Source organism: Peromyscus californicus, unplaced genomic scaffold, assembly GCF_007827085.1.
Source record: "Peromyscus californicus insignis strain IS unplaced genomic scaffold, ASM782708v3 Scaffold_12__1_contigs__length_115047231, whole genome shotgun sequence".
In the NCBI taxonomy this organism is placed as follows: domain Eukaryota; kingdom Metazoa; phylum Chordata; class Mammalia; order Rodentia; family Cricetidae; genus Peromyscus; species Peromyscus californicus.
In genome coordinates, this window is record NW_026294413.1 from 67,143,809 (window position 1) to 67,169,124 (window position 25,316).

The following is a 25,316-nucleotide window of genomic DNA, read 5'->3' on the forward strand; positions in this document are numbered from 1 at the left end:
GGTATTACACTGCAGGAAAGGTTTAGTTTGGACTTCGACATGACTTGCAGTTCAGCTAGTCGACAGACTTGGACATTTTGATAAAAACCTAAACAAATGATATAGTGATATTGTAATGGTCTTAGAAGTAATGTTTTATTTGTAACCAGTTTGGATTATTACCCTTTCACTTACTTAATTGGATCTTTCTATAAGCTAAGGACTTGTAAATATTAGGGAGGGTATACAGTGTTTTTAGAAACTTTTTAAAAAATTGCATACACTACAAAAGAACAGTGAGTCTGAGTGGTTAATTAGAATGCCACCTGTAGCTTGGGGGTACATAATTGAAACAGACTTCTGATTAAAGAAAAATACACTTGTTAAACTTCTGATATTTACTCATGTTATTGAGAATGTTAATGTTCTTTAGGATTTTGATGATTAGATATATTTGCATTGAAAGTATTAGTCAGGGGGTTGGAGAGGTGGCTCAGCTGTTAAGAACATTGGCTGCTTTTCCAGATCTTATCTCAATTCTCAGAACCCATATGGCAGGCTTACTGTCTGCTCTAACTCCAGTCCCAGGGGATCCAGTGCCCTCTTCTGGCCCCCAAGGGCACTGCATACATACAGGAAAAACATCTAATAAAAAATATTGGTCATTTTTATTCATATACTTAATTCTTTAATTATACTAAAATATTAGTTTTAATAAAGGCTAATTACTTACAAGTTTACATACAAATTGGAGCAAATAAATAGTGTTCTAAATTGCCTAAAAAAAAAAAAGACAGGATCTTTTTGTGTAGTCCTGGCTGTCCTCAAACTTAGAGACCTGCGTACTTCTTCCTCCCAAATGTTGGGGTTAAAAGCATGTACCATTACTCCCAGCTATTAAATTATTTTTTAAAATAGAAGACATAAAATAACTTTTTTTCTTTTCCTTTCTCTCTCTCTTCCTTTTGGTTTTTTGAGACAGGGTTTCTGTGTGTATCTTTGGAGCCTGTCCTGGAACTCACTCTCCAGACCAGGCTGGCCTTGAACTCACAGAGATCCGTCTGGCTCTGCCTCCCGAGTGCTGGGATTAAAGGTGTGCACCACCACTGCTGCTGCCACCACCACCACCACTTGATTAGAATATATGTTATTCTTTTTTCAAGGGGCAACTTGGTGTTTCAGAGGAGTCCATAACAGACATAACCCCCTCCCCGCCCCCATTCCTGGAGATTGTCTATAGTATAGATTTTGTATAAACACAGTTTGTATGTTACCTCTGATTCTTGATCCTAGCTGTAATCCTTTCATTTTTTCTTAGTTTTTAGTGCTTACAAATTACATTCTAATTTTTAAAATGTTCTCATTTACTGTTATACTAATTATTTAGAGGTCAGGGTTTGTGTATTTGTAATACAGTTATTTAGATGTAAGCTGAAAGAATTAAATAGGTCTTTTGTGTGTATATTCTCTACCCCTATATGCCAGTGTAGGCCATAGGAGCTCAAGCTTGTAAGCCTAGAAGTCTGAGGGTAAGGCAAGAGGATAACAAATTTGAGGCCATCCTCGGGTACTTACTACATGGGAGATGTTATAGATTAAAAGATAGGTAGGTAGACAATCTATAGTCATAGTTTTAGCTGTACTTTATGGGTCACTGTGCCTTGGTATATTGTTTCTTAGATTAAACACTTGGTAGATTTTTAGAAAAACACAGATGGCACTGAGATAAAATTACTGGACTCCTACAGATTTTTATAATGGAATCACATGTGAATAACTGTCAACCAACTCTTTTATGTGTGTGCTTGCTTTCAGCATACTTAAACTTTTTAATGTAAGGATGCTATGCACTTTATACAAAGACTGGTTTCCATTACAGGAAGATTTTTCCATTTAGGGGGATAAATTCCACATTATTTCCTGTACTATAGAAATTTTGGTGCAGAGTATTTATACAGGGAAGGACCTTTATGAGGTATAGCTAACATATTTTTGAAGGTTTAGAGAACCATTCTCTATTGGGGAGTGTTACTGAGGAAAGTTTATTTTCAGTGTTTTCTTTGAAATTTTCACTGATAAAATTGGTGTTTTATTCTGCTGTGTTGTAGGTCTGTCTTTTCATTTGAAATGGTAAGTTTTAATAATATTTTTAGTTCAGAATGGTAAGATCTTATTTTTAACAGATACTTATCTTTTTTGAGTAAGTGGAGAAGAGAGTCTCCATTGGAGAATAGAAGTGGTTGGGCTAACCATGCCTTGGAAATGCTGTTAATATCTATAACGTAGTTAATACCTTGATTTAGTAAGTAGTTTGAGTTAGTAATATGTTTGAAGAAGGCATATTTAGCTTGTTACTTCTGGTCTGTGACTTTATTTTAGAGCTGCTTTGCAGGAATTATTATTATTATTGTTATTTATTTTTATTTTTTATTTTTTTTTCCGGAGCTGAGGACCGAACCCAGGGCCTTGCGCTTGCTAGGCAAGTGCTCTTTGCAGGAATTATTTTACTTGGTGATTATATTTCTAAAATGTTTTTAGAACAGCTTTAATATTGAGAGCATGAAGTTATATAATATCACCTAAATGTCAGAATTCTAAAACTAGATAAATGAGCATTTTAATATTAACTGATAGCACTGTAAACCTTGGTTTGTAAACATACTCTACTGGTGATGTGCCCATGTTAGATTGTTGATAATTATAATTTTGTTTTCAAAGACTTATTGAAAAATTTCAAATAACAGTGTATTGGTAAGTTTGCTTTTTGTCTTATGCCTGCTGTATTTTAAATCTTGTCTTTTGATTGTAAAGGTAACCATATTTTATGTAAGGTAACTTCTTTTGTTATATTTTACATTTTCTGCATCGTCAGCATTGATATGGTTTTAGCAATAGCTTCTTTTACAAATTCAAATTTGATATAACTGATTTTTATTTAGTACTTAAAATCTAAAATTTATATAAAATCTGTTACTTTGAGCTACTTACTTAGGAAAAAAATGTGTTTGTCAACATATCAGTGCTTCTACAAAACTGTTCATATGATTTTAAACAGCAAACAAACAGATAAAGATTTTTCCTTCATGACATATGTATGTAATTCTTCCTAACATTGAACGTATAATGCGTTCTTCCATTACTTTCTTCTTTCCATGGGACCAATTTCAGATGTCTCTTGTACAGTTTATGTTTTGTTCTTTCGTTCATCTTTTATAACTTGATCTGGCCAACCATAATATTTGCATAATGTTCGTAAGAAAATGTACTGTGTGATAAAGAGACAAGTCAAGGGGGCAGCAATGTTCCACTAGTGTTAGTAGGTTTGTTAAGATCCAGCTGATGCCATTGCTCAGATCCTTCGTAGTTTGGTATTTAAAAAAAATAAAACTAGCCGGGCGGTGGTGGCGCACGCCTTTCATCCCAGCACTCGGGAGGCAGAGGCAGGCGGATCTCTGTGAGTTCGAGGCCAGCCTGGTCTACAGAGTGAGACCTAGGACAGGCTCCAAAGCTACACAGAGAAACCCTGTCTCAAAAAAAACAAAAACAAACAAACAAAAAACTAAACTAAATTTGACGAATTACTAAGTATTACTGATAATATTCTAGCAACTAAAAAGTGTATTTTCAGTGGCGTGTGTGTAATCCCCATTTTTAGGCTGAGATAGGGGGACCAAGAGTTTTCATAACCCCGTATCTCAGGAAACAAAACAAAAGCAGAATTTTTTCCAGAGAATTTGGTATGATAATTCAAAATTATAATCACAAATGTATGTCCTCAGGTAAATGAATTACAAATATTCTCTATGTATGTATTCAAATATTAATTTTTGTATAATATATATTCTCTTTTGTCTGCTGATACCTTTTAGATTATATGTGGTTATATGCAATTCAGTCTCAGAAAAATACTAGGTATTAAAAAGCAGCTATTGATTTTGTTGCTTGTTAAGGCTTGAAAATGCATTATTGAGTGAAAGCTCTTACGTTTTAAGTCAACTCCATGCTTGTTACTTTGGTTTTTGATTGGGCAAAGAGCAATTATTTTTATGATTAACATAGAATAAACTTAATAATTGATTGATTATTAAGCTTTTTTTGGAAGGCTAGGTATCCTATCTACCTTTTGCTCTTCTCTCTCTAATTCTAATTCTCCCTTCTTGCCTCCTCTTCCTCCTCCTCTTTTTTTTTTTTTTTTTTTTGTAGATTCTTAAAACTAGTTTTAAGGCTGCGCAGTGGTGGTGTATGCCTTTAATCCCAATACTCTGCAGGCAGAGGCAGGCAGATCTCTTGTGAGTTTGAGGCCAGCCTGGTCTACAGTGTGAGTTCCAGGACAAGCTCCAAAGTTCAAAGGTACACAGAGAAACCCTGTCTTGAAAAGACCAAAAAAATAAAATAAAATAAAATAAAAATGTAGGTTTAAATTCCTAGCAACACTGATGAGAAGTCATGGAAGTTTCCTCATGCCCTGTCTGCTATATCCTCCCATTATCTCTGTACTAGCAGGGCAGGTTGATAGTGTTTGATGAACACATGTTGGCACATCACTACCAATTACAGCCAGTAGTTAAGGGTTATTATTAGGAGAGTTTTGACAAATGTATAATGACTTTTATCATTCTGCTGTGGGGCAGACAAGTTACACACACACATACCCTCACACACCCTCTGCTCTGCTTTTAGCCTTACTTCCTTATCCTTCATAACCACTGTTCTTTTTACTGTGCCTGTGTTTCGTTGTTCATGGAATGTCATAGTTAGAATAATACAGTGTGCAGTGTCCTTTACATTGGCATTTATCATTTATGATTTAAATATTCTCTGCATCTTAATAATTTGACAGATCATTTCTTTTTGGTGTTAAACAATAATTTTGCTTTCCTAAATATACCATAATTTATTTGAAGATATTTTTTATTGATTTCAAGTTTTAACTATTATTAACATTCTTGGGAAGTTTTTGTTTGGACAGTTTTCAACTCACTTGGGTAAATGCAAGGTGATTTGGACCATATGGTAAGAGTAAAGTGTTATGTAACTACCAGACTTTCTTTCACAATGTTTATGCTATTTTGCATTCCCACCAACAATGACCAATGATTCCTCCTGTTGCTTCTTATCTGTACTTATCTGTCACTGATTATTGGACACTGGCTATTTGAATGCTTCTCTCTCTCTCTTTTTGCTATTTGAATACTTTTTTTCTCCTTTTCCTCTTCTTTGTCTTCTATTAATTTTTGTTTTATGTGAATGAATGCTTTACCAGCATGTATGTTTGTCTGCTGTGCCTGGTGCCTGGGGAGTCCAGAAGAGGTCATTGGATCCCCTGGAACTGTAATTATGGATGATGTGAGCTGCATTGTGAGTCCTGGAAATTAAATCTATGTCCTTGGCAAGAGCAGCCAGTGCTCTTGACAACTGAGTCATCTTTCTAGTCTATTTCTTTCAAATTTTTGATTCTATAGTGACGTGATGCAAATTTCATTTAATGATAATAAAACTGAGGACTACTACCTGGAGCATGAGTATTTTAGAATGCGTGTATTCAATTTGGAAGCAGAAAGTCAATGTTACATTCTGGGAGTTTACGCTTCACCAGGTATTTACTCCTTCTCTGATTGTGAATTATATGGAGCTTTGGATGTTGTTTTCAATTATCTGAATTCAAAGTGTTAAATTAGCTAGGGATCATGGCTTGAGCCTGGATCCCAAGCACTTGTGAGACTGATGCTGGAAGCTTGCTTTTATGGGAGGCCAGTCTGGGCTGGGTTGAGGCTGGCTTGAAAAGCAAGCTGGGGAGGGAGGGGGCAGTGCCACCCTGTCTAAACTTTTCTCTGTGTTGGTTAGGGCTGCAGCCGTCAGTCTCTGCAAGCCGTTTCCTATTCCTATTTGGTTAATAGCTTACACGATGATAGTTTTTGTGCTATTCTTTTTGTCTAGGAAGAGTGTTTTAGCTAACATTTTTGCTTGCTGACAATATTTATTTAATGCTTTTTCATGGAAGTTTGGCCGTTTAGTACCCTGTTACACAAGTTTCCTTACTAAAGCAGAGAAAAGAATTGCTAGGTGTGGTTGATATATTTATAAATTTAGGTTTAGAAATAGTTATTGATAAGGTTAAATCTTATTAACTGCCAGAACTTGCTATTCTTTGTACATTGTGTGTGTTTAAGTACTTGTGTCAAAAGTTGATCCCTAGACAATTCTTAGAAATTTCTTAAGAAGATTGTTGAGGGCTGGAGAGATGTCTCAGTGGTTAAGAGCAATGGCTGTTCTTCCAGAGTCCTGACTGAGTTCAATACCCAGCAACCACATGGTGGCTCACAACCATCTGTAATGAGTACTGGTGCCCTCATCTCGTCTGCAGGCATACATGCAGACAGAACACTGTATACATAATAAATAAATCTTTTTTTTTTTTTAAAGAAGATTGTTGATCACGGTCATTGAGACTGCATTCAAAGAAAAAATATTTTACCTTTGCCTTTCACATTATATGATTCTTTTTAATTACATTGCCTTAAAATAAAACACACTGGTGCAGCAATATGGTTCAGTAAGTAGAGGGGCTTGCTACCAAGGCTGGCAACCTAAGTTTGATCCCTGGATACTTGGTGGAAGGAAAGAACCAGTTTTGCAAGTCCTTTGTTTTATATGTATATACACACTCAGTCCATGCAAAATAATTGTAAAAACCACAACCACACCATTTTATTATGTCAAATGTACAATATATTTAAAATCATACTTATATCCTGAAATTAAAGGAAAAGTAGTATTAGATGCCAGTAGTGGCATATTTACCATGCTTTGGGAATAGATTAATGTATGTTGGTGTAGACTTTTTTTCCCCCTACTTTATATTTTCATTGAAGAAGAATGGCTAGAACTTTAAAGAGTTCTCTTGGGTCTAGAGAGATGATTCAGCATTTAAGAGTGTGAATTGCTCTAACAAAGGACCTGAGTTTGATTCCTGGCATCCATATCAGGTGGCTCAGAACTACCTTTAACTCCAGATCTAGGGGATCTGATGCTTTTGGTGTACTCTGGAACCCTCACACATGAAGTATACACTCACGTGATATACACATGATAAAAGATAAAATAGGGGCTTGAGAGATGGCTGAACAGTTAAGAGCATTGGCAACTCTTGGACAGGACCATGTGTTGATACTCAGCACCCACATGGTGGTTCACAGTTGTCTGTAACTCCAGTTTCAGGTGATCTTATATCCTCTTCTGACCTCTGTGGGTACCAGGCAAGCAAGTGGTGCATAGATACACATGTAGGCAAAACACCTCTCTCTATATAAAATAGTAATAGATTAATATCTACTCTTTTATTATTTTTGTCTTTTTTTTTTTTTTTTTATTTTCAGAGCTGAGGACTGAACCCAGGGCCTTGTGCTTGCTAGGCAAGCGCTCTACCACTGAGCTAAATCCCCAACCCCAATATCTACTCTTAAAAGAAGTTTTTTTTTTTTTTCTTCAAATGAGATTAGTGGCATATGCCTGTATTCCATCACCTTGAGAATTGAAGGCATGAGTGTCTGGACTTCAAGGCCAGCCTCAGCTCCTTAGCTCCAATCCAGCTCTTCTAAATGAGCTCTTATTTCAAAACAAAAAGACACAACAACAGAGCAATGGGATATCAATATGTGTGGCATCTAGATCCCTTTACACTATTACAGTTTACTGAAGACCTGAAACAGCGTTTTAGTTTTATTAATATTTGCCATTTTACAAATTATAGCCAGTTTTTAAAAGATGTCGATGTTGTAGAGATGGATGATGGTTCAGTGCTAAGTGTAGTTACTGCTCTTCCAGAGCTTGAGGCCCACAGCCGTCCTTTTCTGGCTTCTGTGGGCATGCACACACATGCCACGCACACAAAAAGAGATGTTATAAAGTAAATTGAAAAAATTTTAATGCCTATATAAGGAATGCAGTCTTATTTTACATTCTGTGTCGTCTTTTTTTCAGAGCTGAGGACCGAACCCAGCTCTTCCACTGAGCTAAATCCCCAACCCCACATTCTGTGTCTTTAATGTTTAATAAATTTGTGAAGTGTAGAGCAAATGGTAAATTTGTAAATTGCTTAATATTCTGCCACATCAAATAGTTATCTTCCCATGCTTGCTTTTGTATTTCGTGAATTGCAAAACTATCCATGAAGCCAAATGTGGTTGTGTACACCTTTATTCCCAGCACTTGGGAGGCAGAGGTGGGTGGATCCCTGAGTTTGAGGCCACCTTGGTCTACATATCAAGTTCCCAGCCAGCCAGGGCTACACAGTCAGACTTTATAAAAGAAAATTCTTACATGGGTAATACTTGAATTGTAGTATCTTAGAAATGCTTTTGCACTAAAACCTATTGGTCTGCCTTGAACTTGGAGTGGAACTTTTTATCATGAAAAAATGTTTAAGCATCACATAAATGATTGCTCTTTTAAGCAAATCATCTAATTGTTACTCTCTGTTACACAGAAACTATATTTCTCAGTATCATGTGAGCAGTCAGATGTTGAAGTCCTTGGTAAAAATGTGTTGAAAGCGGTTTGTTTCCTGTGTTTAATAACCATCCTCCTTTATAATATAGCAGAAGTGCTGTCTGCATGTGTTCTGTTTAGTTATACAGGGTAGTAATAAAATACATGTAGCTGATGATGGGTTTAATAAAATTAGTCAGTTTTTGCTACTTCGTTCAGATATCCGTAATCATATTATTTTAAGTTAGATGTATGTCATGAATATAGTAGTTACTAGTACACAGTGGGTTCAGGTTCCCTGATTTGTGTTACAACACCAGGATTTTCTCATAACCATTGTTTTTGCCTTGTTGGAATGTCATGAATGTTGATATTGTAAAAATTTTATTGATAAAAATCTCAATATTATAATTTAGTATTAGAACTTCCAATGTTAAATAAAATAAATTTTGTTACTTTGTGTACCTTCTGAAAGGGCTATGGATACTCATAAGTAGTACTTCAGGAGCTCCTGCTACCTTGGAATGCACATCTTTTTGTGCTTGGTTCTGGAAAACAGTTGTTCATTGCTTCTTATTTTGTCATCTGTTAATTTATAATTCTCTAATGGAAAGATACAGTCTTACCATGTAAGTTAACTTTAGTTAGATTTTTTTTTTAATTGGGATTGTTGAAGGATGGAGGCATGTTGTAATGGTGAAATTTTAAGAATTCTGTTAGCAGAATTTTTATGACAACTTAGTCATTTTCTCTTTGTATTGCCTTGAGCAAGTTATTTACTAGCTCTTTATCTCAGTTTTATCTTCTGCTACAGTGGGATGGCTGTAGAAATAGGCTGGGGAGGTGGCTCAGTTGATAAAATGCCTGCCATCCAAGCACAAGACCACAGGACCTATCTACAAAGCCAGGTATTACAGTCCGACGTGGTTATGTGAGCCTGTAATTCCAACTTTGGTTCTCTGTGTGTGATGGGTATTGGAGCCCAGTTCCTAAACCTCCAACCTCTCTCACATGATGTACTTGAGGTTTAATGAGAGATTCTGCCTGAAAATAAAAAACTGGGCCTGGTGTTGTGGTGTGTGCTTTTAATCCTAGGCACTCAAGAGGCAGAGGCAGTCTCATCCCTATAAGTTTGAGGCTAGCCAAGGTTACATAGCAAGTTCCAGGCCAGTCAAGGTTTCAAAAAAAGAATGGTGGAAAGCTGTGCATGATGTTGTGCACTGTTAATAATCCCAGCACTCAGGAGGCAGAGGCTGTTGCATTTTTGTGAGTTTTTAGGCTAGTCTCTTCTACATAGCAAGCTCCAGGGTAACCAGGTCTACACAGTGAAACTCCCCAGATAAAAAATATGGGAAAGGGATTGAGGAAGCACACCAAGTATTGACCTTGGGTCTCCATATGCCATTTGAATTTTGCACATGATACACATGTGCACACACAAAGGTAGTTCTTCTGATACAGTTGAATCTATTTTCAAACTTTTCATTGTAGTTTTATTTTATTGCTTGGAAATTTTAAAGATTTCCTTTTGTGTGCGTGTGTGTGTGTGTGTGTGTGTGTGTGTGTGTGTGTGTGTGTGTGTGTGTGCATGTGTGTGCTTGCCTCCCTGCCTGCCTGCCTACGTGAATTAATATGCTTCACACGTGTTCAGGTGCCTGACAGGACCAGAAGAGGGTTCCAGTTTCCCTAGAATTAGAGTTACTAACAGTGTGAGCCACCCATTTTATGCTCTTTCCCTCCTGAATCATCTCTCCAGACCTCATATTAAAGTCTTTATTTTTTTCTTTTTAAATTTATGTGTATCTATGTGAGTTTATGCCATGTATATACTGGTACCTTGCAGACCAGAAGGGGACAGTAGATCCTTTGATGCTGAAATTTAGAGATGGTTATGAGCTGCCTGGTTTGGGTGCTGGAAACTGAAGTTAGGTCCTTGGAAGAACAGCAGTTCTTAACAATGGGCCATTTTTCTAGTCCCTATTAAAAGACTGTTGAGATGTGGCTACAGTTTTTTTAGTTTATACTATAAAGAGTACTTATGGTAAAATCATAAAGCATCACTAATATCTAAGAAAATGTTACCTTTTTTTCTATTTTAAAATATATTAAAAACTGCCCATGCCTGAGGTTGTTGCTCAGCTCTTGCCTATCCTGCTTGAGGCCCTGAGTTTGATCTCCAACATTATTAAAAGAAATTTTTGTAAGAGAAGGAAAGGTCTCTTGCCTTTTTGCATTTGCACACAGTTGTGAATTCTTGAAGTTGGTGCGGATAGACAATACTCGGAGTCTCACTTTCAGGTTTTAAAATCACTGTGCTATAATCTTTGCTTCTTTTGCATTTCACTAGAGGTATGTAACAGTAGATTTGGAAAGTGGCATTAGCCTGAAGTCGCGAGAGGGATACTTAACTAATAAATACTTAACATGTTTAAAGTTTTTTCCATATGATGCTTGATTGATCATCATTTCAATCTTATGATTTTTGAGACAATCTATCTCATATAGACCTGGCTTGCCTACACCTTGCAGAGATACCTTTCTCCCTCTGCCTCATGGGAGTGCTGGGATGAACGGCATGCTCTACATGTCCAGCTTTAGTCTTCTTATGCTTTTCATATGTTAATAATAATATCTATTAATACCAAGTTTTATGAGAAGAAATAAAAATGTACTTCTAAGAAAGTTGAAAAATAGCTTTTAGGAAGTTGTGATAGTTTATATTTTCTTTTTTTGTTTGTTTTTCGAGATAGTTTATATTTTCTAATAAATGAGACAAACATTTATTTTCGTTGTATCATAGCTTTGTTCATTTCACGTTGCTTTATTAATGCTTAATTAAAATAACTATTTCTTTAGATTAAGTGGGCAGAACTTTTCCCTCATTCCTGTGCTAGTGGATCCAACCATGGATTCTGTGTTTGGTAGAGAGGTGCTCTGCTACTAAATTCTACAGACAACCACTCTGGGATATCTTTGAAAGAGGTCACATACTACTTAATGCCATTTATTCTTCCATTATAGCATTTTAGGTCCTTGGTTTTATATACTGTTTTCTCCAGTAGTATATCATCATTAAACATTTAGGTTTAACAACAGTTGTTTTTACCAAGGATAATTGTTGTGTTTCAATGAGCCATGGATTGAATTGAAGCATTCATTGATACTTTTGTCTCAGAGTACTTTTCATGTTTTCAACACTTAGTATTTTGGTTGAAGTGGTGTTAAAATTTCATTTTATTGAGTAATTTCATTGGCTTAATTTTGAAGTAACTGGTAGTAAACAATTCTTATGAAGTAGCTACTGTAATGAAATTTCAAGTTATTAATTTAGATGACCTTTTTTTATGACCTACTTCTTGTGTTATAATTAACTTCTACAATGCATCATTTCAGAACTTGGCAAATGAGAAACAATTTATTCATGTTTCAAATAAAACCAATGCTTCATTTAAAGGAAAACAATATTACATAAAACTTTTTATAGCTGATTGTGCAGACTGAAGACTTAGGATATATCTGTAGACCAGAGGTGGAATAATACCTGGTTAGTTAAATAAAAACGCAAGAATTTTTTGCAAGTTTTATATAATGAAAACTGCCTGTAAACTTAAGAGTATTTAACCTGGAAGTTAAATATAATTGGCCTTATTAATGCTAGGTTTTTCTTTGATGAAAGGTCTAGACAAGTTTCTTTGGAGTAGCAGCATTAAAGAGCCTACAGATTTTATGTAGTCTGGTTCATTTGTAATCTGGTCTTCTGTATCAACTGGATATTTTAAGCATTTAATGCTTGTTAAGCCTTGGATGCTTAAAGTCCCCCCCCTCCCTTTTGCTTCCTCTCTTCTAGTAGTCCTGTTAAGTAAATAATGTTGGAAATTTTCAGAATTTTTAATGGAAAGTGATATCCCAACTCACTCTTTTCTGTTTGATTTTAGATGGGAAATGTCAAGTCATAAGATCGATAGGTTGACTCTGACAACTATGTTTACTTACAGAGAGAACAGGAAATGAGAATGGGTGATATGGGTCCCCGTGGAGCAATAAACATGGGAGGTAGGGATTTGAAGCAAAAGACTTATGTAACTTAACTTACTTGTAATTCTTTTGGGGACTGTATGCTGTTTGTGGTATTTGTATGCCAAGAAACTGAAACATGGAACCAATTATGAAGATGATATCTCTTATATTTAATAAATGGGATAAAAAATGTCCTAGGAAGAATATTTTACAGTGACAGATACAGTTTGATATCTTCAGTGAAAGAAGCTTCTTAACTAGATTTTGATACATGGTGAAACAAGTTTAATCATTGTGTGATATAAATATAATGCTATTATATTGCACAAATCAATTTTCATTTTACCCCAGAAATTGACAGTTTCTGAGTTGTGTTTTGAATTGATTTTAGAACATTTTAGAATTTCTATTTTAAATTTGTTGGGTTTTTTTTTGTTTGAAATTAAGACTTTTTGTTTACAGAATATTTAAAATGTTTTCCTTGGCTATGTTATTTAGCATGGAAATATTTCTTCACATCTTCTGTGGCATGTTGAGGAAATGAGATGTCTTACATGTCTTACATGTCTTTAGAGGAGTTGTAAAATTTTTAAGAAAGTAGTTAGATTAAAAATTTCACTATTGTGTCATTGTCAGAAATAGTATCAAATAAGCTGAGGGGTATATGTATGGATATCATGGCTCTTATCAATAAACTTAAAATTTGAAGTGACATAGTTTAATCATTGACCATTGAATTACATTTTACATATTCACTTTTATATTAAATTTTCCCATAAAAACTCATCATGAAATTTAAATTTATATAATTTGTATGTATATGCTGTTTGAACAATTATACTATCAGAGCAGACAATGCACAACCAACTAATTAATATATTCTTAAAATATGTAGTGTATGAGATAAAACTTAAACAAGGAATGTATCACTATTTTCTGTGGTTAGCCATGAAAAAAATACTTGTAATTCCAGTTCTTTTACTTTTAGTCAGATAATCTAGAATAGTTCGTTACTATCCGTTTGGTCACTTTTCTTGACCACCAACATGTTACTTAGCATTTGTGGTATGCAAAGGAAGCATGAAACATGTCCCTTGCCCCATGGACCTAACTATGCAGTTAGTGCGTGGACATGTGGAATCATTAATTTAAGAAGATTTCCAAGTTGAAGCTGTGTATATGACGATGATGTGTGGCTCAGTAAGTTTTTCATAGTAACTTAGGGGTAATACATAAGGTAATAGATGTCTTTTTAAGGACAGATAAGAGGAAGATTATTAGGTATAATTTCAAAGACAGTTACAGTTATTGTCATTAACCTCAGAATCAACTTTGACTCGTAAAATTTAAGCATTTTCTGATAGTGCAGAATATTCTGAAAATATTCTTTTGCTTGATTAATACCTTTATGAGAAGGATATGCTTTTTTATTTCTTAATTCAGGAGAAATCTAGAAATTTACAACATTTATTAGAAAACCATAATATGCCTTTTAGCAGTTACTCTCCTAAAGTCTGGTCCATTTCTTTAATCTTCAGTCAGTGTTAGACTTGATGGTTTATTGCAGTTCTCATCCCGTTGAATTGTTGAGTTGTTAAAACTGTCCTAGCACATCAAGTTTTGTAAATGAGCTAGCATTGTAGCTCAGTGGTTGTGCTCAAGGCCCTGTATTTGCAAGCACACAAGTCCTATTGATAGCATGGCAGCATCATTTTTGATGTATTATAAGTGGAAGTACCAGATAATGCCAACCTTTCCTAGACTGTACAGGTAGGAGATACAAGACTGAAAATAATGTTCTGTGTCACCGATAGCTGGGAGTATTACCTTACATATTCCGACTTGTATCATTACCTGTCTAAACCCTCAAGGTTAACAGTTATATACTAATGAAGAGAAGGGAGCTGGTGGTGGGAACTCATACCTATAATGGCATCAAAGAGGCTGAGGCAGGAGGATATGACAGCAAGCCCCCTAGGTTACAAACAAGGCCTTGCCACCCATCTACCCTCCTTTTTAAATAATGAGGTAAAACAAATACCTTTAATTTGTTCTTCTCATGAAAAGTTGAACTAAGAGGGCTTGTAGATGATACCATCTGCCTTTTATTTCTGTTTTTATATATATATATATATATATATATATATATATATATATATTACATATATATAATACATACACACACACACACATATATATTTATAACCATGTTTAGGAAGTAGAAGTTGTTAGCTTTAAAGTGTTGATTAATTAGAAAGAATATGTTAGGATTAAGGAAATTCTTTCCTTTGAAATTGCTTATTTCTTGAATTAGAGTTCAAAGAGCAATAGCATGTGACATCATGGGTTAGTAAGGAGTGTGACTTCCTTCATTCTTGACGCTGTAGTGTTCAGCTGCATTAGGTATTGTGCGATGGACTTACGTATACTCAAGAAACTCAACTCTGCATATCTGAAAAATGGTCCATATATTGAAATAGTAGAAGAAATCTCTATATTGGCATCAGTTTTTGTCTTTGGATTTTTATGATAAATAAGTGTACACACGTTAAAGAAATCATCCCTTCAAATGGTTTATTTGAAACTACCATAAATGTTGGAGTACAGCTCAGACAATATTGTAATATGACACAGGTGGATATCTTGATGACCAAATTAGAAGTCTAATTCTCTCTCTTCTCAGAATTTAACTTGTTAGAAGTACCACCTAATCATTTTGTCTGTTTGGATGTAACTGTGTTTTAAAACGTGGTTTCATCCAAGTTAGTAAGATTTTTTTTTTGTTTATATTATTTAATATAAAATTGAAAATCCATTCTTTGGTAAGTTTTGAAAGTATTTAACAGTTATGTAAAAGCCAAGGGATTCGTTTACAGCTGTCTTTGTGTAATTCCCTGGAGTAATTTTCCTTCTTAAGATTTATTTGTATTTATATGCTGATATTTTTAGCTGTGACTAAGGAAAGCAAGTGTGGTTTTTGAATGCCAATCCTTTACTATTTATTAAAGCTGGTAGAATGTAGAATTATTAAGGGTCATTTTCTTTAAATATAAGCTACACCTAATATTTCTGAGTTTTGAAACTTTGAATATCTTAGTCTCAATTGCTCTAAAAAATTGACAGTGGCCTTATTTGTAGATTTGTTTTAATAAGAATTTTACTGTGTATATAATGCTCTATTGTTGATGGTTTAGCATTCCATTCTCAAGGAAGAAAAATTATTTTGATGATAGTTTTGTGTATAGATTTGTATGAGTTGTAAAGTTTTTAATGTTCACTAAACTAAGATAGGTCAGCTCTAAGTGTAGATTGTTTTGCATAGATGCATTTAGCCCAGCACCTGCTGGTACCCAAGGGCCTCCTCCAATGATGGGTATGAATATGAACAACAGAGGAACTATACCTGGCCCACCAATGGGCCCTGGTCCTGCCATGGGACCAGAAGGAGCTGCAAATATGGGAACTCCAATGATACCAGATAATGGCGCAGTGGTAACGTATCACTAAAATTATTTTGATTATATTTCATAACTAAACCTTTTTCTGCCCCAAAGGTAACTTCACACTTAACATAACTGGGTATTGTTACTTTTGGCAGTATAGATATACAGCCAGCATGAGAAAGCAACTTTGTTAAGTTTTAATTTATTTGAGACAATTTTAAAGTGGCCAGATGTTAGTATTGCCATTACTGCTTACTCTGCTACCTCAGTATAGAGCAAATATATGTGCCACGACAATTAATCTCCATCTTTGAATATATGCATGTAATGCTAAGTGTTTATGATTGTACTTTTTCTGTGTGGACTATTTACCTTTGGAGACAAAATTCTATGTGTGAAAATATAGGTTTTAGTTTTGATGAAAACATGTTGTAATTATTTTAAACCATTTCTCTTCACTGGAAAATAGTTAACACTAAAATTTTATTTTTCTAAAACATTCTAAAGGTACACTGTTATCCTCTCTTCTTAGAAGTACTGATTGCTTTGATTACTAAATTTAAAATAAAGATGTTTTTTGGTCTTGATCCAAGAGTGTGAAGATATCTTTGTATGGGTAAACCTTGAAAATTAATTGTCTCAGTTGTAATTTCTGTTATCCTTGTATACGAGTTAGCAGGACAGGTGCCCCTTCCCATTTCTGAGCCTTTCTAGTAGGACAAGGTTTCCTCATGTAATGCTTGTTGATTGTTGTTCTGAGAAAGAAACTTGGTACCTAGTTTTCAAAAAGGCTGTTTGGTTTGGGGATTACCAAACTAATGGTTAGTGTTCCATTGATGGCTAAGAAGGAAAATGCATTAGCAGTTAACTTAGACATGCCATCATTTTACCTCTATGGTGATCAGGAAGAGACTGAAGGGAATACAATGTGCATTGCAGAACTGAAACATGCACTGGTTTTCTTGATACCATTTTAAAATTGATTGTGCAGGGATGTGAAAAAGCAGGGTCATAGTGTCTAGGACAGACAGGTGGCAGGTAAAGCAGTTGATGCATTTGTCCTTTAGGAGAGAGAGGTAGCATTTTTACAGCGTAACCCTGAAACTTCTAGTAGGTTGGTTACATTTCTCTTTAGCATCTAATCATTAGCAGTAACATAAACATAATTGACCTATATTCCTACACATTTTCTTAAAATTTTAAATTTATTTTAAATGTCATCTTTTTTTCCTTTTTACTCCTACACTTAAAATTCTGTTCATCACTTGAGATTAACTATTGTAAAGTTTCACAGAATAAACGATTCAGATGTTTAATGTGCTCTTAATAATTCATGTTATTAAAACAGTTCTTGAAACTTAAAGAAAGCACTTTGTCTCCATATTAAATCCCAGCTTTTTGTGTTGTTAATGCTTTATGTCTTGAAAGCATTGATACTAAAGTTTATGGAATGTTCACTTTAAAAATAGTATGATGCTGCTCCTCAGTTTTACATCTCTGATTTCTTTTTAAAAAATGTCTTTCTGGCCAGGCTTGATGGCACATGCTTATATTATAGTCCCAGCACCTGGGAGTTAAAGGTAGAGGCCAGCCTGGGCTGCAGACAAAGCAAAACAGAAATATTTTCTTTACATCATAGTTTCATGTAGTATAAACTTTTTAAGAGGGGATCAGAGCAGTATTATATACTGATTGGGCATAAGGAGGCATTTGCTTATGTCAGAATCAGTTCTGTTCACCAAGTGGGGTGTACCATTAGCAACTTGTAAATCTTCAGATGCTGCTTATTATTATTATTATTATTATTTTTAAAAACAAGAACTAATTAAATTGCTCCTTTCTTCCTTCTATGTTTGATCCTGACTCTGCTGGACTTTCTGCTGAACTTCCTGACACCACCACTTGGGATTTTGCCAATTTTTCTTGTCACTTATATTTTGGCGTGTTCCAAATGGACTTTACTATATGTCATTATAGCACAATGATAGGTTTCCTCAAGGACCTCCGTCCCAGATGGGTTCGCCTATGGGAAATAGAACAGGTTCTGAAACCCCACAGGCACCAATGAGTGGTGTGGGTCCTGTGAGTGGAGGTCCTGGTGGCTTTGGTAGAGGAAGTCAAGGGGGCAACTTTGAAGGCCCTAATAAGCGTCGGAGATACTAAATATTCTTTCATTCCTGACTATTTAGAAAAACAATTTCAATGGTATGCCTTTACACTTTGTCTGTTACCTGGAAAAATGGTTTTATTGTTAATGTACGTAGACTGAAGTTTTTCTTTTGTAAAACTTGAGGTTTTTTGTATATTCTTTATTCATAAGCTTTGTAGATTAGATTAGTGATAAAGATGCCCATCATTGTGAATGTTGAAATGTGTTGTGATCTTAGCTAAGGATAACTATGCCACATTATTACTAAACCTATGTAGTTACTTAATCTCACTCAATAAAGAAATGATTTTGCCTAATTTAAAAATGTTCTTAGTGGTATTCCCTCATGACCTTATAAAACTTGCTGTAGTTACTTTAGCTTAAAAAAAAAAAGTGGAAATGATTTTGCTTTTCTGTTTGTTCAAGTAACCCTGAAGTCAGACCATTAGTGAAAGCTAATGTCAATGGAGATAAATAGTGTAGTGTGTTTGTGGGTGGGAGGCATGGGGATTCAGATTGTATAAACCATCCATACTGTGTAAAATTAGAGTTGTTGCTTACATTTCATATAGATTCTGACTATCCATATATTCTGAGAAAGGTTATTAAGGATATCTTTGTTCTGTGCTGATTTTTCCAAATAAATCTTTTGAATCTTGAAAAAAAAATGTTTGAAGGTAAATCTCTTGCTTATAAAGTAATTCCTTGTTTTAATCTTGTGCTATCATTTATTCAGTGTCAGCATCTACATTTTCCCCAGTTATCATTGTAAGAGTGTTCAGCTTTAAGCCAACCAGTTAACTAGCCAACCAACCAGACAGTACTGTTAGAATGGCACTGAAAAGTGGGTTTGATTGCATTCTTGAATAGTTAGGTAAGCCACTTAAGCATTTCTTCGTGTTTTCCAGAAGTGTTTAAAAAGGTCGTGTGACTCTGCTGTGTTGAAATACTTCCTTTCTGTTAGGTCTGTCCAGTCCGATGTTAGTACTGTTCATTTTTGAGTGATACTGTTCAAGTGCTGGTCTCCTTCACTCTCCCCGTTTGGTAGGGGTCCATAACAACTGATTAGATTCTTCTAGGAAAGACCGGTTTTGAATTTTTATTTTCAGTACTTGGGAGAAACTGATACCATATTGTGGTGTTCATTCCATGTTTATTTAAAATTTCATATGTATATATGAATTCTCTAACGTATCCAGTTGATCAGCCAGTGATCATAGCTGGTATTTCTCACATAAAATTTCTGTGTATTTGTATGTTGTCCTTTTACAGAACACCTCTCTGAAGAGTAGTGTGTTCTGAGCTAGAGGGTATTTATGTAAATAGTTTCTGCCTGCTTTTGATGGAAGGTATGTCTTGGAAAGATAACTTCAGTCAGTCTAAATCATACATAATAGCAATTGGTTGTAAAGTATGACTAAGATGTAACCTTTTGTACAAAATAATATTTTATTTTACCATTTCATGTTTGTATTCCTTTGAGACACAGCAGCAGGGTGGAAGTAATTTAAAAAAACTCAGACTATTCAGAAGCTTTGTTTTTATCAATTACTTGAAAATAATGATTTTGAAATAATTGTAAAATAATAGCCAGACTAATTTCTATTACATTTTTCATAAGCATAAGGTGATGGGGAGTGGAACTTGTTTTAACTTGTAACAATAATTTGGGAATGAGTTCTTAATTGCACTTTTAAGTGATTTTTTTTTAAGACTATTTTCAACGGTCTCTGGTACTGTCCTTCAGCAGTTTGCACCAGTGTATCTGACTCAGTCCTGAACTAAGATTCTGAGATGCTCAATATCTGGTTGTCAGTACCAAGCTGTCTCAGAGTTGTGTGATTCATTCAAGAACATTTGAGTTGTCCTAATCTCCTGAGAGCCTAGTGTCCAGGCTCAACTCTAGCTCCAAGAAAAGTGTCTACAGAGTCTTCCCTACATCAAGAAAACCCTGTACTTAGAAGGTTTCCCTGAGAAGAGTCACGTGAAACGCCCCATGAACTCCTGGTTACTCAGTTGTTAGTGCTTTTTTATATTACAGCTGTTTTATTAAATTTTTTTCTCAATTAGCAGACCACAGATGATTTGAATATCATTTGCTTAAAGTCAGTAGGAAAAATTCAGTATAGAAAATAGTTTTAGCTTTTCTAATTTAATGTGAAGTTGTCATATGTGCTATGATAATTCTTTCCAGCAAAGTTAACATGACATAATTTCAATTTTTTAATACTGCAGTCTTCTTTTTGTGTCTTGGAATAATCAAGTTTAAAGTCTTACATAATTCAGGATGGATGTGCTGATTGTAGTTAATATAAAATAAAGGAACATCCAATTTTATAATTATTTTATTGGAATATCTTTATTTTATTTTGTAAGTTAACACAATAATTTTCTTCTTGACAGATGTAGTTTTAAAAATGCTTGGATTATCTGTATTTTGTAAATTTTACTCTGACATTTTTGAGTATTTCTATAATCTATGTTCATCTCCAAACATTCAGGGAAATATCCATTTAAAAGAAAAGCATCAGTATATTTGGGGGATTGTCTTAGCTGTGAGTGGCATTTACTAGCAATAGGATATATGGACAAGGACAAGATTTTGGCCCGTTTCTCAAACACTAAATTGTAACTTAAAGTTTACTCAGAAATTTGTTGAATACTAGAGTAACTTGATATTTAAATGTAAATTTGGTATTGCTAAGTTTCACTGTGAATGACTAATAACAGGAAGCTAAATTGACAGTTACAACATAGATTATTAATGAGGGAAAAAGAATGCAATTATGTTATTCAAATGAGTGAAGTTTTGAGAAGGAATGTGATCAGATATATGGTTAAACCTTTCAAGTATTGAAATTCAGTGTCAGATGATACTAGGCAGAAAGAAAAACTCTTCATCCTTTGTTTACCTCTCTAGAGGCAGTGGGACCTGGGAATTTGAGCTGTTCAATGAGGTGGACTAAGGTCTCACGCAATAGTCAACTTCATTCAGAGTATCAGACAGTTTATACTCTGAAGGTTAGGTGGAGTCACCTGAGTAAAGTACAATCACAAGGACAAATCATGTGTGACAGACTAGCCACATGTAGCAGAAACATGTTTTTTCCATACAGGCATATAAACACATAACAATAGCCAGTTGTGATGAATAATCTGAAGTAAACTTATTCTGCTGCACCTGGGAAACACATTCCAAGAGCAATTCTATGTTTTTGAAGGAACTGAGGTCACGAGACTCTTGTTTTGTTTTCTTTGCGTTTTTTTTTTCTCACAAACACTCAGAATTCTACTCACATGACTCCATTCTTGGACGGTGTTTCTACAATCCTTAGCTTCACAACTGGTTATACAAGACCAGTTGGGATACATTAAACTCTTATGCCAATACAAAATATGTGGGATATGTTCTTCAGGGTAAATGGAGGAAGCTTCCAGAAGAATTGAGTGGTGGTGAAATGTTATACTAATTTTGTTAGGAACTCTAAGATACTAAAATACAATCTTAAGGTTGACAGGGTGGCTCATTGGATAAAGGCACTTGTCAAGCCTATGGCTTGAGTTCCAGCACTAGCGTCCACATGGTGGGAGGGGAAAACTGTCTCTGGCAAGTTGTCTCTGGCTGCATGTGCCTCACACATCGGGTACAGAAGATGTAATCCTCCCAACACCCAAGAAAAAGACTAAAAAATAAAATCTTTCAAAAATTAATAAAGTTCATAAACCAAAGTCCTGTCAAGTGTAATCCCAGTCCTCAGGAGGCTGAGACAGGAGAGCTGCTTCAAGTTAAAGGCTTGTTTGGACTGTATTGTTAGTGCCAGGCAGCCAGGGTCATGTGACAAACAGAATAAGGAAAAGCCATGCCCTGTGGTCAGGGTTTCATGGTTGCTTGTTCCTTATTAGGTGGAGTGCTTGCCCAGTCAAGGCCCTGGGTTCATTCTCCAGTACCACTGAATGAAAAGGAAACAATTCTGTCAGGAGAAAGCAGTAGGTGCTTATCTTTTGGATACAAAAGTTACTATTTCCCTGTGTTTACTTTCTAGCTAGCTATTTGTAGGCAAGGTTTTGGTTTGGTTTAGTTTGGTGGAGGGGAGTAAATGGATGTGGCTAACATTTTACATTTCCTAAAAATACCAACGTTTTTAGGCCAACTTCATACAGTGCATTAATTTGTATATGTAAAATCAAAATGTATCTCAGTATGAAATTATTTTATGTTTACAGAAATTGAAAGTTATATTTTTGTTTAAGTATCAAATGCACTGTTTCTGTGTCACAAGCATAATGGTTTTTTTGTTTTGGGGTGGTTTCCTGATCACTAAATAATAAAGCTTTAAGCTGGACAGTGGTGGCACATGCCTTTAATCCCAGGAGGCAGATGCAGGTCGATCTGGGTGAGTTTGAGGCCTGCCTGGTCTACAGAGCAAGTTCCAGAACAGCCAGGACTATACAAAGAAACTGCTTCAAAAAGCCAAATGAATGAATGAACGAATGAATGAATGAATGAATGAATGAAGCTTTGAACTTCAAAGACACATAAAATTCCTGGGATTGTTGACTGTTGTTTCTATAAAACCATGTCTAGATTATGACTACCTCTAGAAGTTACTCTTCATTGTTGTTTACATGTGAAGTTAATGCCGTATTTTCTCTTATATTTTGTTTTCCTTTTGACTTACAGAAATTTTCAATGTATCGAGTATTCAGATATATGTGCATATTGAAAAAAGATCCCTTCAGACATATTGTTGTATGGCTTGAAATAACCATTTTGCTATTGGTTTCCTGTCTAGGAGATTGTAAGAGATATCTTGTCACTTAAAGAAGGCTAAGTCAGAGTTGTTCATTTTCAATGTGTCTTTTGTTTTAAAAAGCAACTACTAGGGGCAGGGAAGATGGATCAGTGGTTAAGAGCACTGGCTTCTCATAGAGAGGACCTATGACTGATTCCCAGCATCCACATGGCAGCTCATAATCTCCTTTAACTCTAGTTCCAGGGATTCCGTGTCCTCTTCTGGACTCTGCAGTCACCAGGTCCACAAGGTACACAGACAGACATACATTCGGGCAGAACACTCATACACATAAAATATGATAAAACAAACAGGTCTCTCATGAGGTCTTATTGAAACAAACAAAACAAGCTACCAGGGGCTGCTTAATATTTACAGTGGCACTTATTCCTGTCTTGTAGAATATAACTACCTCAGTTCCCTGTGAGGTATTTCAGATCCCAAATTAAGACTAGAATTAGTAGAATTGTATAGAATTAAGTGCAAGCATACTTAACTTGAACACATTGTTCCCATATTTTAAGGTTCAGTCAGTAAGAAAAATGTATGGGGCACTTTCTTAAATGGTGTGTATAAGCAATTTTGACAGTGTTGAAGACTTTAGCATTGATAATTTGACTTTAGCATTGATAATTTCACCAAATCTTTTCTGGCTCATGTTGTGAAAGATAAAGTCACATATTAAATTTATGTATTGAACATATCATGTAAGCTACGTGAGTGTCAAACTTCAGAAACCACATTCATTCATTGAGTTCCAGGCTTTTGTCCTCACTGGGTCTTTGAAATAATTTTTCTGTGTTCTAGCTTCTTTTATGAAGAAAAGTACTTTATATTTTTCAGTCCACAAGCTAAATGAAATTTTGCATGTTTCTGGGTTTTCAAAGAGCTGTGTAAGTCCTGTGCCTATTAACTTTGCTGTATTTGACTATGGGTTACCAACATCTTAATTTTCTTATGCCTTTGTAAATGAATTTTACATCTTATGTAATCTCATGCAAAATACATAAAATATCGTGTCCATTTTGGTATCATAATTAGCGCTCATTGTTTTCCTATTTTCAATTACTAGATAATTATTTCACAGATTTCTTAGATTTAAATGTTAAGTGATATGTTTATGAATGAGAAATATTAAACTGAATCTCAAGTCATTCTGTAGTTATTAGTAATTTCTGAACTTTTTGGTGTTGGCAGTAGCAATAATTTCTCCAGAATTTACTTAACCTCTGCTAGTTCTTTCAACTGGTTAGAAAATTTTACATATAACTGAATTTGAATATTTTACACATTATTACAGTTTTAGGCCCAACAATGTAGCAGAATGAAAATGATCATTGAAGTAATTGTCTATACATGACATTTTCTTAGTCAAACAGAGTTTCTGCACAGTGGGGTGCTGGAAGGATGGCTCAGCCATTAAGGGCACTGGTTGCCCTTGCAGATGACCCATTTGATGGCTCATAGTCAGCTGTAACTTTGGTTCCAGGGGATCTGATGCCTTCTGGCCTCTGTAGGCACTAGACTGTAGGTGGTGTACAGACATGCAGATGAAACACTTATGTACCTAAAAATAAACATCTTTTTAAAAAGATGAAACAGTGGGAACATTGGCCCTTCTATGGGACATCCCCAATGATCATTTGCTCCTCTCAGTCAGTGTTTCTTGAATCTCTAGAGTGAGTAGTTCAGAACTCTGTGAGGCACTATAAGCATAGAACCCCTGTGAGGTTCTATGAACACAGAACCTTTGTGAGGCTCCATAAACACAGATTCTGGTCTCTTCACCTCAGTTTCTGATTTTCAGTAAAATTATAGAACCAAAGAGCACACATTTCTATGTACCAAGTTTTCACGTGATACTGATGCTGGTGGTTTGTTGATCCTGCTTGGATAATGGGTAAGACTTTGTTACTCGGGTTCAGGGTTGGCCGGTGGAATACACTGCATGCACTTGTGTCTGGATTTGATCCCCTGGCTGGTAGAGTAGCATTTGGTGCTATGTAATTTTTTTATTTTATTTTGGTCATAACTTAATATCTCAGTATATTATAGGTTGTTTAAGATTCCTGTCCTCTACCAATCTAATACACCCATAAGTATTTTCCCCTGTTGACAGTCAACAAGCACTGCCAGATCTATTTTTTTTTTATTAGAAAATGTACTAGCTTCTGAATTGCTTCGTATTAGATTAACATGTTTGTTATACTTTTTTTGAACTTCTATTTTATTGTGTTCACAAACCTTTTTTGGGGGGGAAGAGGGAAGGTTTCAAGACAGGATTTCTCTGTGTAGTCCTGGCTGTCCTGGAAATTGCTCTGTAGATCAGGCTGGCCTCACACTCACAGAGGTCCGCCTGCCTCTGCCTTCCAAGTGCTGGGATTATAGGCGTGCTTGTGTCACCACTGCCTGGCTACGAATTTTCTTAATGAAAATGAAGATGTGTAG

General features: G+C 35.2%; 1 protein-coding gene across 1 annotated transcript in view; it reads left to right on the forward strand.

Annotated features, from left to right (window-relative positions):
- Positions 1-18,475, forward strand: part of Pspc1 (paraspeckle component 1) — a 65,534-nt gene extending 47,059 nt beyond the window's left edge. The window contains exons 7-9 of the mRNA XM_052733123.1: positions 12,462-12,519; positions 15,806-15,975; positions 17,904-18,475. Coding sequence (XP_052589083.1) covers positions 12,462-12,519; positions 15,806-15,975; positions 17,904-18,089 — 414 coding nt within the window. The 3' untranslated portion in view covers positions 18,090-18,475. The remainder of the gene's footprint in view (positions 1-12,461; positions 12,520-15,805; positions 15,976-17,903) is intronic.
- Positions 18,476-25,316: the final 6,841 nt, after the last annotated feature.